This window comes from Heterocephalus glaber, unplaced genomic scaffold (genome assembly GCF_053883595.1).
Source record: "Heterocephalus glaber isolate CG9 unplaced genomic scaffold, H.glaber_assembly_v1.0 deba00001523, whole genome shotgun sequence".
In the NCBI taxonomy this organism is placed as follows: domain Eukaryota; kingdom Metazoa; phylum Chordata; class Mammalia; order Rodentia; family Bathyergidae; genus Heterocephalus; species Heterocephalus glaber.
In genome coordinates, this window is record NW_028258327.1 from 14,229,743 (window position 1) to 14,242,811 (window position 13,069).

At 33.1% G+C, this 13,069-nt stretch overlaps 1 protein-coding gene across 5 annotated transcripts in view; it reads left to right on the plus strand.

Moving 5' to 3' along the window:
• Epha7 (EPH receptor A7) overlaps positions 1 to 11,218 on the plus strand; it is a 187,669-nt gene extending 176,451 nt beyond the window's left edge. For all 5 annotated transcript variants that reach the window (XM_021240715.2, XM_021240716.2, XM_013077971.3 and 2 more), the window contains exons 15-17: positions 4,280 to 4,473; positions 5,475 to 5,630; positions 7,719 to 11,218. In XM_021240715.2, the coding sequence (XP_021096374.1) occupies positions 4,280 to 4,473; positions 5,475 to 5,630; positions 7,719 to 7,833 (465 nt within the window). In that variant the 3' untranslated portion in view covers positions 7,834 to 11,218. The remainder of the gene's footprint in view (positions 1 to 4,279; positions 4,474 to 5,474; positions 5,631 to 7,718) is intronic.
• Positions 11,219 to 13,069: the final 1,851 nt, after the last annotated feature.

Below are 13,069 nucleotides of genomic sequence, written 5' to 3' on the forward strand. Positions count from 1 at the left end.
CTCTTTGGGCTTTCACACTAGCTGTCTTTGAATTGGATTTATATCTTGATTAATCCAAAAAAGTTTTTTTTCTTTCAAGTCATGAAAATTTGAAATTATTGTGTAGGTTTTTTTCTGTTTCTGGTACTCAACAAAGTAATTTTTTCTTATTAGGGTATACCAATAAATTGTTAACTTAGTAGTAGTTAGTCATAAGGATAATAAAAAAATAAGGTTCTGTAAAGATATAGGACATAAACATAATTCCTTAAAATTCCATTTAGTCTTTAATAGCTTTAAAAATATATTTATAACTAAGTTTATTCTTAACTAGATTGTAAGCTCTCACTTTTTCCACTTAGAAATCACCACTGATTTATGACTTTGTATTTTTTCATATTAAGATGGAAACAAAACTGCAAAATATTTTGGTAAAATTTTGACTATAATCCCATAAGTGCAGTCCAGTATATTTAATTGTAAAACTGTGGGTCATGTTATTATGAGGTTAATGAAATAAAAAAGAGCCTTAAGCAGAAGACAGAAGCTGATCTTATTATATTCCATTTTGAGTTATTACAGGCCCATCATGATGGTATCTTTCCATGCTCCATTTTATTTAATTATCATGGTCATGCTGTAATAATATGGAAACACTCTCAACAACTAACTTTGATTTTATTTCTAAATATTTCTTGACAGAATATGACAAAGAAATAATCTCTGCTTTGTCCCAGAAGACTTTTTAGAAAATGTCACTTGCCTTCATCACTTCCTATTTTTCTGGAACCATCTAGATGTAGAATTGCTATCAATATTTTTCCGTGACTTTTGTTAGTGTAGTAGGAGTAAATCCGTGCTGGGAACTCCAAGGGGTTTCTGATCATTTTACAGATTTTAAATACATTTAGTAAATAATCACATAATCCCCTCAGAAATAGAAGTTCAGTCATTTTATCTGCATGCTTTGTTGTTTACAAGAATATATAACTATTTGCAGAAGTATTCTTTATTGTCCTATATGGAAATAAAAAGCCATTTATAACCACGTGAGCTCTGATGAGTTAGCCCATATCAAATTCCATCTCTTTTATTGGCAGCTATGTGATATTGGCCCTTTCTTTTATTTTTATGTGCTACATATTATTTTCTCCAGTGTCAGTACAATACTAATACCTACCTAAAAAACTTTTATAAAATTCAAATTAGATTATTTCAATTTAAAAGCATTCATAGAGTAAGTATTGCATAAATTTTTGCTATGATCATTAGTTGTATATTTAACAGGTAAGTTTTTCTGGTAATTTAACCACATAGAAATTGCAAATCCTTGAAGTTCAGTTTGTCACCAAATCATCTCCTTTGGCTGGTTTATCCTCCAAGGGCATACTTTAGATTGTGCTAAACTACCCTAAAAGGCAGAGGAAGTATCTTTAGTGCTCTTCTGGTTAGGGACCTGGTTATCAATGGGAGCTTTAGGGTCCCAAATTCCATTCTCATATCAGGATATTCACTTGATGTTTTATACTCTGCTGCTACTCCTTTAAAATTTTGAAAATTTACAACCCACTATATCTCTGAACATTGCTAGAAACTGTGCTTTGTGTTGAGATCATTATTGTTCCTCTGCTATAACAATAAGCTTCATCAGATTTCTATAACATACTTATTACCTAAAGAGGCCCTTTAACTTTCATTCCTGTTAGAGTTGTTCAGTGGCACTATGCTCTGTTCATTGACACAAAGACTTAAGAATAAATTGTGCTCGTAGCTCAAGAATTCTAAATAAAAGCTTGTCATAAAAGCTTGATGCCCCATTGAAGAAAAGTAAGTCAAGAAGGTCACGAAAAGTTTAGATTCACATTTTAAAGGATCATTTGAAGGGAAGAGAAATTCTATCTGATTGTCCTGACACCTGAAGAAGCAGCAAACAGGGAAATAGATTAGGAGGTGATGCAGAATTGAGCACTGAACTAATTTATGAGCATTAGAGTGAAGTCCTGTTAAATCAGAAGGATATTGCATATGTTCAAATACAAGCAACTTTAAATAAAGGAAAGAAAAAAATGCTTCTGCAATTGCTTATGATGTGGCCATTTTGAATACATAAAGCTTTGGATGTTATAGTTTACTTATTCACAAATTAAACCATTGTTTAAAGCATTTAACCAAGCTTTCCAAAGAAGTACACTATATTAACTTTTATCTCAATTGTTTAACATACAGCACCTTTGAGTCCAAGTACAGTACTGTTACTGGAATGTTACACAAAACCACATGAAGTTCTTTGCATTTAAAACACTTTTTTAACATATAATTCCTCCTATACTTATTTATTTGTGATCTTTGCAGAGTTACCATTTGTTTATGTTTGCTTTTGGGATAAATAGCTTTATAAAGGGTATTTTATTTGAGTGTTTACAGTGATCCACCATTTATAATTACAGTGTCATAAACTTAAATTCTGACAGACAACTTCTGTTACCATTCAGTATCATCACTGGTTATTTAAGGCCACTTAAAACTAAGGTGCTTTCTCTATAATTTTTGTTCAAAATAAAGTCCTTCAGGAAGTAGTCCACACTATGAGACTTTGTAAAGGCCTACCTATGGGACAGTGATTATATGATTCTTCAGGGAGTGAAAAGTACTTTCCTAGTACTTAGTGTAAATTTATTTAAGCTGTAGAATCATGAGAAAATGGTAACTAAGTGACCATGCATTTGAGAGAAAGAAGGTATGACATTTCTCAACTTTTTGACTGAGATGACTGGTACTGCTATTAATTGAAATTAAAAATATAACCAGAAGGAAGATAATAGGTTCAAGTTTAAATTTAGAATGAGAGATACCTATAAAGAATCCAGGTGAGATGTTAGGAGATATGGAAATACTATATCCTAGTGACTAGGAGAGAAGTAAGCCCAAGATTTATACTTACAGTATCTTTCAAATTTACTATAATTAAGTTTATCTATTTAACTTTTATATTTTGACAAGCCACACACATTTTTCTAAAATTAAATTTTAAAATACACTCTTACATTTTTCACATATTCAAAAGATTTTCTCCCAAAATTGCAATGGTAATTGCATTATTAATGACATCCTACACTGTTTTACATTTTATTATCCTATTCTTGAATGTCAAGATGAATCTCATGGACATGTTTCCCTAAAGATATTAAGGTCATTAACATTTACTAAAGCCACCTTTTGTCTGCCTACTTACGGCTTTATTTTCTTCAAAAACTCAAGGTTAGATTTTTTTTTAGAAAGTCATTTTTTTCCATTTTTATTGGCATTATATGTATCAATGCACTGTTATTCCTCCTTGAATAGATTTTACTGTAAATCCCTCATATTTATGGTTTTTTAACTACCCATTATTTTCTCTGTACTGCTCAGCTCTTTAACAATTTTTGATTTTTAAGATCTTTTTGTTTTCTGTATAAATAAAATATTTGAATAAGTAACTTAGACATTCTGATTGCCATGTGCAAATGTTCATGGAAACCTATTTTTAATTAACATTCAAAGCTTGAAATGAACAAGATTTTAGGCTGTTATTACATATGCATAGAGGTATGCTGATAAAAGTTTAAAAACCAAGACTCTGAGTGCAAAAGCCCTTCCTTGTAACCTTTCCCACCCTCCTCTGTGTTGATTACTGTCTGCTAGTGTGAAGCCACTGGATGTGAGTTAGGAAGGAATGGAACACCTCCTGCAAACCAGTACAGACTGGCTCCACATACTACTTATAACAGCAAAGGCTAAGCTTCACATTTTTTAACAGAATAGTGTGGTTGGTAACATTTTCTGTTATTCTATATTCCCATATTTTGATATCTTGTTTGAAATTGTCTCTTGCACTCATCTAAAGTGAATCTTTTTTTGCATACTCTGAGTAACTCAGTTTCCTTTTCCACTTGCAGATTCTTTTAAATTTATAGACAAGTATGTGTACCCACAGTGTATACGAGTAAAATAGTTCCATAACATGTTCCCTTTTGAAAACCTCTGGGATGACATTAATATGTTTCCTCTTGTACCTTGGTGAACTTAATTGCTGCTCCCTATTGCTGAATTAACTAGAAAATGTCATCATATCCTGCACTTCATGAACCCCTTAATAACAAGCTTAATATTTATGAATGTTTTGGGGAAAAAAGTAGGTAAGTCTGTTTGCAAAGCAATGTGTCTCAGTCTCATCTGGGTAAATAATATTGCCTGCCAAGCCATTCATTTTGTTGTAATTGAACCTCAGTCAGTAACATTTTAATGTCCTCTTGGCTGTTAGGTTATAAAAGCAATAGAAGAAGGTTATCGCTTACCAGCACCCATGGACTGCCCACCTGGTCTTCACCAGCTAATGCTGGATTGTTGGCAAAAGGAGCGTGCTGAAAGGCCAAAGTTTGAACAGATAGTTGGAATTCTAGACAAAATGATTCGAAATCCAAATAGTCTGAAAACACCCCTGGGAACTTGTAGTAGGTAAGAAATACTTGAGGGGAGAGAATCTGGATGACAATGAAATATTCCCATAAACCTTTTGTCTCCTTAATCCCACTTCAATAATAAATGAATTGTTGTGTTGAAATATTAATCCACATTACGTATATAGCTGTTTTTCTGTACAGATGGTTTATCTTAATTGCTATTTAAAGAGTTAATTTATTATTTTTTTCTCTTAAATTATGACTCACTACCTTTTTCAGAAAACTTTCTAAACTGAATTTTGTGAAAAAGTAGCATTTTATATTTGCAGAACAATATTATTACATGGATTTTATTACTGTTGACCTACTTTTTGTAGGTCAACATATTGCCTATTTTAATGTTTTGCTTTGAATTACTTAATAAAATGGTTCTGAGAAATTAAAGTTTACAAAAGTAACTCAACACATCCTTTAAGAGTATATGGATCATAAAAAAAAAAAGTCCATTCATTCTTTTCATTGGTCTTTCTCTATTGTAATGCATATGAGCAGTTATTCAGCTCCAGGTGCCAGGAAACTTGATACTCTGACCTGAGTTGGTGGTCATGGCTTAGGTACTTGTGGAGTTGCCTTAACGCCATGCGCCTCACAAGATGATGTTGCTACAGCAGACACAGTATTCTCAATAGCACTCTCGTGGCCTGAGGAAATTAGCGCAAGCCCAACTATTCTTCCTTTCCTGCCAGTTATGCACTTTTGAAGAAGCAAATCAATAAATATTTGCTAATTCCAATTACTATTAGCTGTACTTTTAGTAACACGTAGAAGATACAACCTAATGGTCATCACATCTAAATAAAATTTAAATTCAGGAACTTGTAATTACTGGGTAACCTGCCTGCTCTAGGTTTTTAATTATCATTTCTGCTCATCTGTTATTGTATAATAAATGAAAATATCTAACTTTATTCCTTATACTGTTATTCTTGTGTGACTAAGATATTACTTTTTTTGGTAGTTCATGAGAATAGTTTTTCTGTTTTATTTTTAATCTAGGCCAATAAGCCCTCTCCTGGATCAAAACACTCCTGACTTCACTACCTTTTGTTCAGTTGGAGAATGGCTACAAGCTATTAAGATGGAGAGATATAAAGATAACTTCACAGCAGCTGGTTATAACTCCCTTGAGTCCGTGGCTAGGATGACTATTGAGTAAGCTTAAACTTTTAAAATTATGTTTACAAATTGATTAGGTACAAATCACACTTTATACATTAGGCTAGCACAAATTCCTGTGGGAGAATTATTTCTTTAAAAAGTGCTTGCTCTGTATTAGGCCTTTCAACATACAGTATCACAGTTACCATTTGATTCAGTGAACAATTATGTATCCATTTTACAAACACTGAAGCCGAGGCTCAGATAGGTTAAATATCTTCTCTAAGCTAACCCAGCTGGTGCATGACAACAGACGCAGCAACATGGGTGTTCTGTACCTTACCCAGGGAGGCTTCCTCTCATTAACCTGTGTATCATTTAGGTCCCTGGTCTCACTCCCTGGAAACAGTCTCTCCACTGCAAAGTAGGATTTCTTGTACCATGTTTGTATCAGACACTAAAATACTCAAAATGTCATGTCCACTTCCAAAATCCCTTAAGATGTCCAGTACAGTTACACACTGATGAGGTCACAGGATGCTTAATTCAAATAACCATACCTAAGAGTTTTATTTACTTTTTGGGAAGTATGTAATTGATTGAATTGTTTGAACCCTAAAAAATGACCCAATAGAACAACTTTTGAAATTGCTATGAACTTGAAGTTAAGAACTAAATTTTCCTTCCTAGCTACATTACTATTTGGTCTTGGAAAATTCATTTAACATCTCTGATCCTCAGTTTCCCTGCCTACAGCATACCTCTCATGGGTGATGCAGTCCCTCTCCATCGGTCTGTTTAAAACTGAGAAACATTATCAAGATTCTATTTGTGAGGTCTTATTTAGTTACTTAGTTGCTTGGTTTTGTTTGTTTCTTTGTTTTGAGACAGGGTCTTAGTCTGTATTTCAGGCTGGCCTTAAACTCACTGTGTAACCCAGGTTGACCTTGAACTCACAGTGATCATCCTGCCTCAGCCTCCGGAGTGCTGGGATCATAGGCATGTGCCACCACACTGGGCTATAAGGTCTGATTTATGTACTGACATGAGAAGGAAACCAGAAGTCAAATACTCTTCCTGGTATACATCAGGAAATGGCATGTACATGAATTTAACATGTGCATACTCTCCTTTGGTTTTATTCTAACCACTGTGTGGGTAAAGGTAGTATATTTACACTCAGATCCCCACAATACTCTGAAAAACTATACTTCTTAAAGTTCCTACTGTGAAATACTATTGTATTTTAATGTTTTAGTTGCCTGTAAATACCTAAATTCAATCTTTCTGACCAATAGAAAAGGCACAATTACATAAATAGATTTAATGAACTTATTTTGAATTTAAACATTAAGCATTGCACTGCCTTTAAAATGTTTTCCCTGACATATAGTCAAATAAGTGAACTGAAGTATACAATAAAATAATGTACTTAGAATTACCAATATGATAATTAAACTCAGTATAAAGTTTTCTAATTAGCCAGGCATGGTCACTCAGACCTGTAACTCCCGCCTACTTAGAAGACTGAAGCAGGAAGATCCCAAGTTCAAGGCCAGCCTTGGCAACTTCATGAAACTGTGTCTCAAAATTTAAAAATATATATAAAAAAAATTACAAGGGCTGGGGATGTAGCTCAGTCATACAGTACTTACCTAGCATGTGTGAAATCTGCAGAGCTACCACACACACTGGTACACACACAAAGTATATGAGTGTGTGATAACACTGATGAGTCCTGATCTCCGCACTGTGTCCCAGCAAGTATTTCCATTCACACTATATCCTACTTTTCCAATTGAAAAAATGTAAGGCCAACTAAATTCAAAAGTACACTTCAAATAACATTTCCTAACTATGTAGGTTAATAATTATAAAGATTTTAATAATTTTACATGTAAGAAACATTTCAGAGCAGTTCAAAAGCAACTACTATGGGGCAAATTGAGAGCTTCAGTTGTTGGGTTTTTACTAAGGAGAATGTTGATGATGCAGTTCGCTAATATAATCCCTGTAGGAATATGGTCTAATACCACAAACACTAAAAAGATAACAGAGTAGCTAATTAAACAGTTGACGACTGTTAAAAACTTTATAAATTCTTTGTAAAGTACTTAATAAAAATGTTTTTGTGCTTTTCAGAGATGTGATGAGTTTAGGGATCACACTGGTTGGCCATCAAAAGAAAATCATGAGCAGCATTCAGACTATGAGAGCACAAATGCTACATCTACACGGAACTGGCATTCAAGTGTGATAAGCGTTTCTCCCTCATAAGGGAGTTGACAGACTACAAGAGAACAGTACTGGCCTTCAGTATATGCATAGAATGCTGCTAGAAGACAGTTGATGTATTGGATCCTTCCAACAGAAGAGAAGATATAAGAAGCACCTATAGACTTGAACTCCTAAGTGCCACCAGAATATATAAAAAGGGAATTTAGGATCCACCACTGGTGGCCAGGAAAACAGCAGTGACAATAAACAAAGTACTACCTGAAAAACATCCAAACACCTTGAGCTCTCTAACCTCCTTTTTATCTTAATAGACTTTTTAAAATGTACATAAAGAATTTAAGAAAGAATATATTTGTCAAATAAAATCATGATCTTATTGTTAAAATCAATGAAATATTTTCCTTAAATATGTGATTTCAGGCTATTCCTTTTTAAAATCATTTGTGTTTATTCTTCATAAGGACTTTGTTTTAGAAAGTTGTTTATAGCTTTGAATCTTTTTAGTGTTAAATTTATGACACATTACCACACTGGGTACCTTTGAAAGACTCTCAAATCAAAAACAAAAAACATAGCATGGATTAAGGTATGTCTTTGTATTGGTATCCTTTTTGTGCCATTTGATTCTGTTTAATCAGTGCTGTTTGATATTGTTTGCTAATTGGCAGGTAGTCCAGAAAAATGCAAGTTGCCAAGAGCTCTGATATTTTTTAAAAATAATTTTTTTGGTAAAAATCAGACAACACACTAACTTTTCAATGAACAAAGCAATAATGATCCATAAATACTCTAAGGCACTTTTAACAGATTGTTTATAGAGTGATTTTACTAGACAGAATTTAATTAACAAAACTCAAATATTAGGTTCATGTCTATATTTAAAAAAGATGAGGCACTTCATCTAAAGAAAGCTGGTGAAGGCAAGTCTCTGAAAGCAAGAACTATCCAGTGTTAGCTAAACTTTAGTCTGAGCATATCAAGATTTTTCAGTCTTGTGACATTAGGCAGTTTAAGAGAAATAGTTAACATATATTTTATATTCTTTTCTGTTGAAATGCAGTCCAAACATGAAAGAAATTAAGTTTTATATTAGAACTCTGAAGCAGATAAAAGGGGCAGTTCACAATTTTCACCATTGGAAAACAAATCTGCTGCATAGAATATACCATTGCAGTTAAAACAAAACAACACAAAAAGTCTTTTATTTGTGAACACTGATGCGAGAAACCTGTTAAATGAAAGAACTCTTTTTACCCTGGAAGAGGCAAAGGATCTGGCTTTAAAAAAAAAAACCACTTTATTTATTAAACCATATTATTTGATTACTGTGTTAGAATTTCATAAGCAATAATTAAATGTGTCTTTATAGATATTTCAGGAATGTATACATATTGTGAGTAATGCTTTCAAAAGTTACGAAAATCATGAACTACCCCAGAATTGAACTATTGTACTTCCAAAGAAAATTGGGCTGTTTATAATGATTTTAATAGAGAAAGATCCCAGGGATCGGTCACAATTGGTCTTGTTTGATAATGTGGACATCCACAAACAAACAAATAACAGAAACAAAATCTGTAAATGTTACTTTGTAAAACTTGTAAATTTTATTTATACTGTCTTGTTTTGTACACACATTTCTCTGTAGTGGGCTCTGAATACATTGAAAATGCACTATATTTTTCTATTTTACTTGCAGAGCATCACAAAAGAACAGGTATTTTCAGTGCTACATAATGTGTTTTCCCACATTTAGGACCAAAGATGGCTATAGAAAAACTCAAATGGATTGCTTCCCAAACCCCTCCCCACCCTTTTTTTTTCTTTTAAATCACTGTACAGTGTTACTTGATATTTTAATTTATTTTTTGATTGACTAGAAAATCATTTTAATTTCACTAAAATGTTTTTGTCCCTAAGGAAAAATAATCTGTAAAAATAATTTTAATTAGCATAATACAGTCACCTAGACACTTCCATTTGTAATCTTTGTAATAGACTGTAAATATATTTTTGGAACTCTAACAATGTGCTTGAGGGTTATTTTTCAGTGTCTGCAGTGTATACAAGTGTTTATACTAAGTACAGCACTTTACAATCCTAATCAGTAGCATTGGCCTTTGTGAGAATGAGTGAAAGAGTTTGAGTGAGTGTTCTTAATTCCGTTTGGATTCTAGACTCACTAATAATGAAGTTCTTTTCTCGTTCATAGCTTAAGGTGCTTATTTTTTCTATTAAAATTAAATTAACAAAAAGCCATTCTAGAAATAGAAGACAAAGTATAGTACATGCAAACGGTGTCTTTCCTGCTTTTTTCTAGCACTAGATTTATAGTTGAGTAGTCTTTCTTGAGTAGAAGGGCAGAATAAAAGTTTTTTTGAGTTTTTTTCAAAAATAACTTTTTCCTTCAGCAATATACCTCATCTGCCTTAAATTTTTTACAGCTCTTTACAGGGAAAGGGGAGAAGGGATGGGAAAGACACACAGCACAATAGGAAGTGTATGATTACATCACTATCTCTCATTTGTAGGTTTCTTTTCTCAACATTATGATTTTGAAGTATGTGTATGTGAAAAAACATTAGGAGAAAAAGAATTAACATTGTAATGCTGATTGTAATACTCTCTTCCAGAAAGAGATGAGATGGTATAATGATAAGAATGTACAACTTGCACCTTGAAATCTTTTTTGATAAATTAGTGCTCAGGGGAGGAAAAGTAAAGAAAGTGAACGTCAAAAATGAAATTCCAAAATTATAAAAATGCAAAAGGAAATGGCCTCCTTGCTTTAATAGAGCCACCTTTTATAAAATGCTGTCTTCAGTTTTGACCTGTATTTTGCATTCAGTACTGAAATAAAAGTAACTTTTATTACATCTGAATCTAACATTTTCTCAGCAATCGATCTGGGCCTTGTTTACAAGAACTGGTGGTTTATGCTTGTCAGAGCACTATTAGTTGAATCATATTGTATACTTATGTAATCTACATTAGCTAGTACTATTTAGGACTATATTTTAATTGCTCCTCTTATCTGTGTTTTAAAGACAATTAGAATGGTGTGATTCACCTCTCTTTTTTTATTTAGGTAATGCTGATATTCTCCCTTTGCTTTCCTGAGTGGCCTATAACTGTGCTACTCACTGATGTGCATGTTCAAATAAATTACTGATGTGTATTTTTTTGCTATATGTGGAGAAATCATGGGGAACTTGGGCGAGATGTGCTTTTTGTTGGTTGAATTTGTCCCTCCTTGCCTAAGAATTACTACAGGGGTCATCCTTTTATAAGGACAAACTGCTTTCGAACAGTGTCTTCAATGTATCAAGCACAAATAACTCTTTCTTCAACACGAATCATAAGTCTCTTTTTACCAGCTTAAAATAATAAACGAGTCTATTAGACAATGTAAAGAAAATCCTGTCTCTAATCATTGGCGAATTCCTTTTTGTCCCTTACACATTCTTTATTTTTTTACACAATCACATGAGAAGAGATAAAGTTTTATTGAAATAGTCCACTGGAGTGATCAGAGTACGAATAAAAATTAATGTTCCTAGCTTCCCCTCTCCTCTTGCACACTGACTTAATTCCACTGTAATTATTACTGTCGAAAATTTTAGTTTAAACTTTTTTATTTTTTCCTGAACCTAATACTAATTGAAAATATTTTGCTTGTGGGACCTGCCAGGTGTTACACATTTGATGTAACAGGGCAACTTGGAGAGTTTTTGGACTTAGGCCACTGGAGGAAGCAAATCCAGAGCAAATGTGAATAGTGATAAATCAGGTTCTATGATTCGGTTGTTTAACATTAACACTGACTCAGTAATCATTGCAACTTGCACCTGAAATTAAGAAACTGAACACTTTCTACCAGCACCATCTCAACCTCTACAAACATGAATCTCAAGCATGTTTCAAGAAAATAATAATAGCCAAATACCATATGAGGTGCTATCACTAGCTATCATGTTTGGGAAGCTGGTGCTTGGGCTATGCTGAACTAAATTTCAAAAATATTCTTGAAATTTAAGCCTGTCCCTGCCAATTACTGACATAAATGCAAACGAATGATATGGTAGTAAAGACCCAAGGCATAAATGAAGAAAAGAAAAGAAGCAACAAGCAACACTGTCATTAATCTCACACGGTGGTAATTACACAGCTTGGAACACTGAGGGATAACTCCGAAATTATTAAATTACTTCTTACAGTACTAGATTTATAAGTGGTAGAAAACTACACTATCCTATCAGAGCTCTTTTTCCTCCAAAATTAGCCAAATTATTTAAAAATATACAAAGTTTACAAAAAAAATTGTTTTAATATTTATGGTATCAGTAACAATTTTTGTTTTGTAGAGCTTATCTTGTACTTTTACTCTTTGTTTTATATTGTCAATGGCAATGAAAACTCAGTATCAGTTTTGAAGAAAGCTGCTGAAAGGAAGGCATACAAATGAAAGAGATGATCAAGTTTCTAAAATCAAAGACCATAACTATAGTCATTCAGTGATAAAAGACCATGCATGGTACTTGGCAAATTTTCAAGTTTCTCTAAAGAGAACAGCACCCTCCTGGCCTTGCGTCAGTGTCCCTGTCACAGGCCCCTCCTCCTGTGCTCATTTGTCTGATGCATCTCTGCATAGCTTGAAAAATATAAGCAGGAGAATAAAATATATTTCAAGATGCTTCTGCGAATCTCATTAGAGTTAAATGCTCTAAGTGTTCTTTTTTTTCTAGTTCAGTGATTGAATGTAATTAAATCTGTAATTAAACAATAAAAAACCTCTTCTGACTGACCTTGAGGTTAAAATAAATATAATTAATTGTTCCAATTTAATTGGGCCTATTGCACAGTTTAAGTAGAGATATGCAGTAGTGCTAGTCTACTATATTTTAAGTAGGTAACAAAAGAAGAGATTCCTTAGTTATTAAACAGTAATAGGTATTCCTAACATAATTTAACAAAGTAACAAGTAAGTGCAATCTACAGTAAACCTCCTTGAATAACAAAGTTCTGTCAGTCATAACCTGTACTTGTTAATTCAAATGTTCCCAAGATTCTACTATTGAATATTACATTTGAAAACCATGACCTGTAAGTAGGTATATTTGTAGATTTTATATATAACTAAAGAAAGTACAATATATTTTTCTTTCTTTCTTTTTTTTTTTTTTTGGAACCGGGGATCGAACTCAGGTCCTCAGCTTGCAAGGCAGGCACCAGAACCACTGAGCTAAATCCCCGGC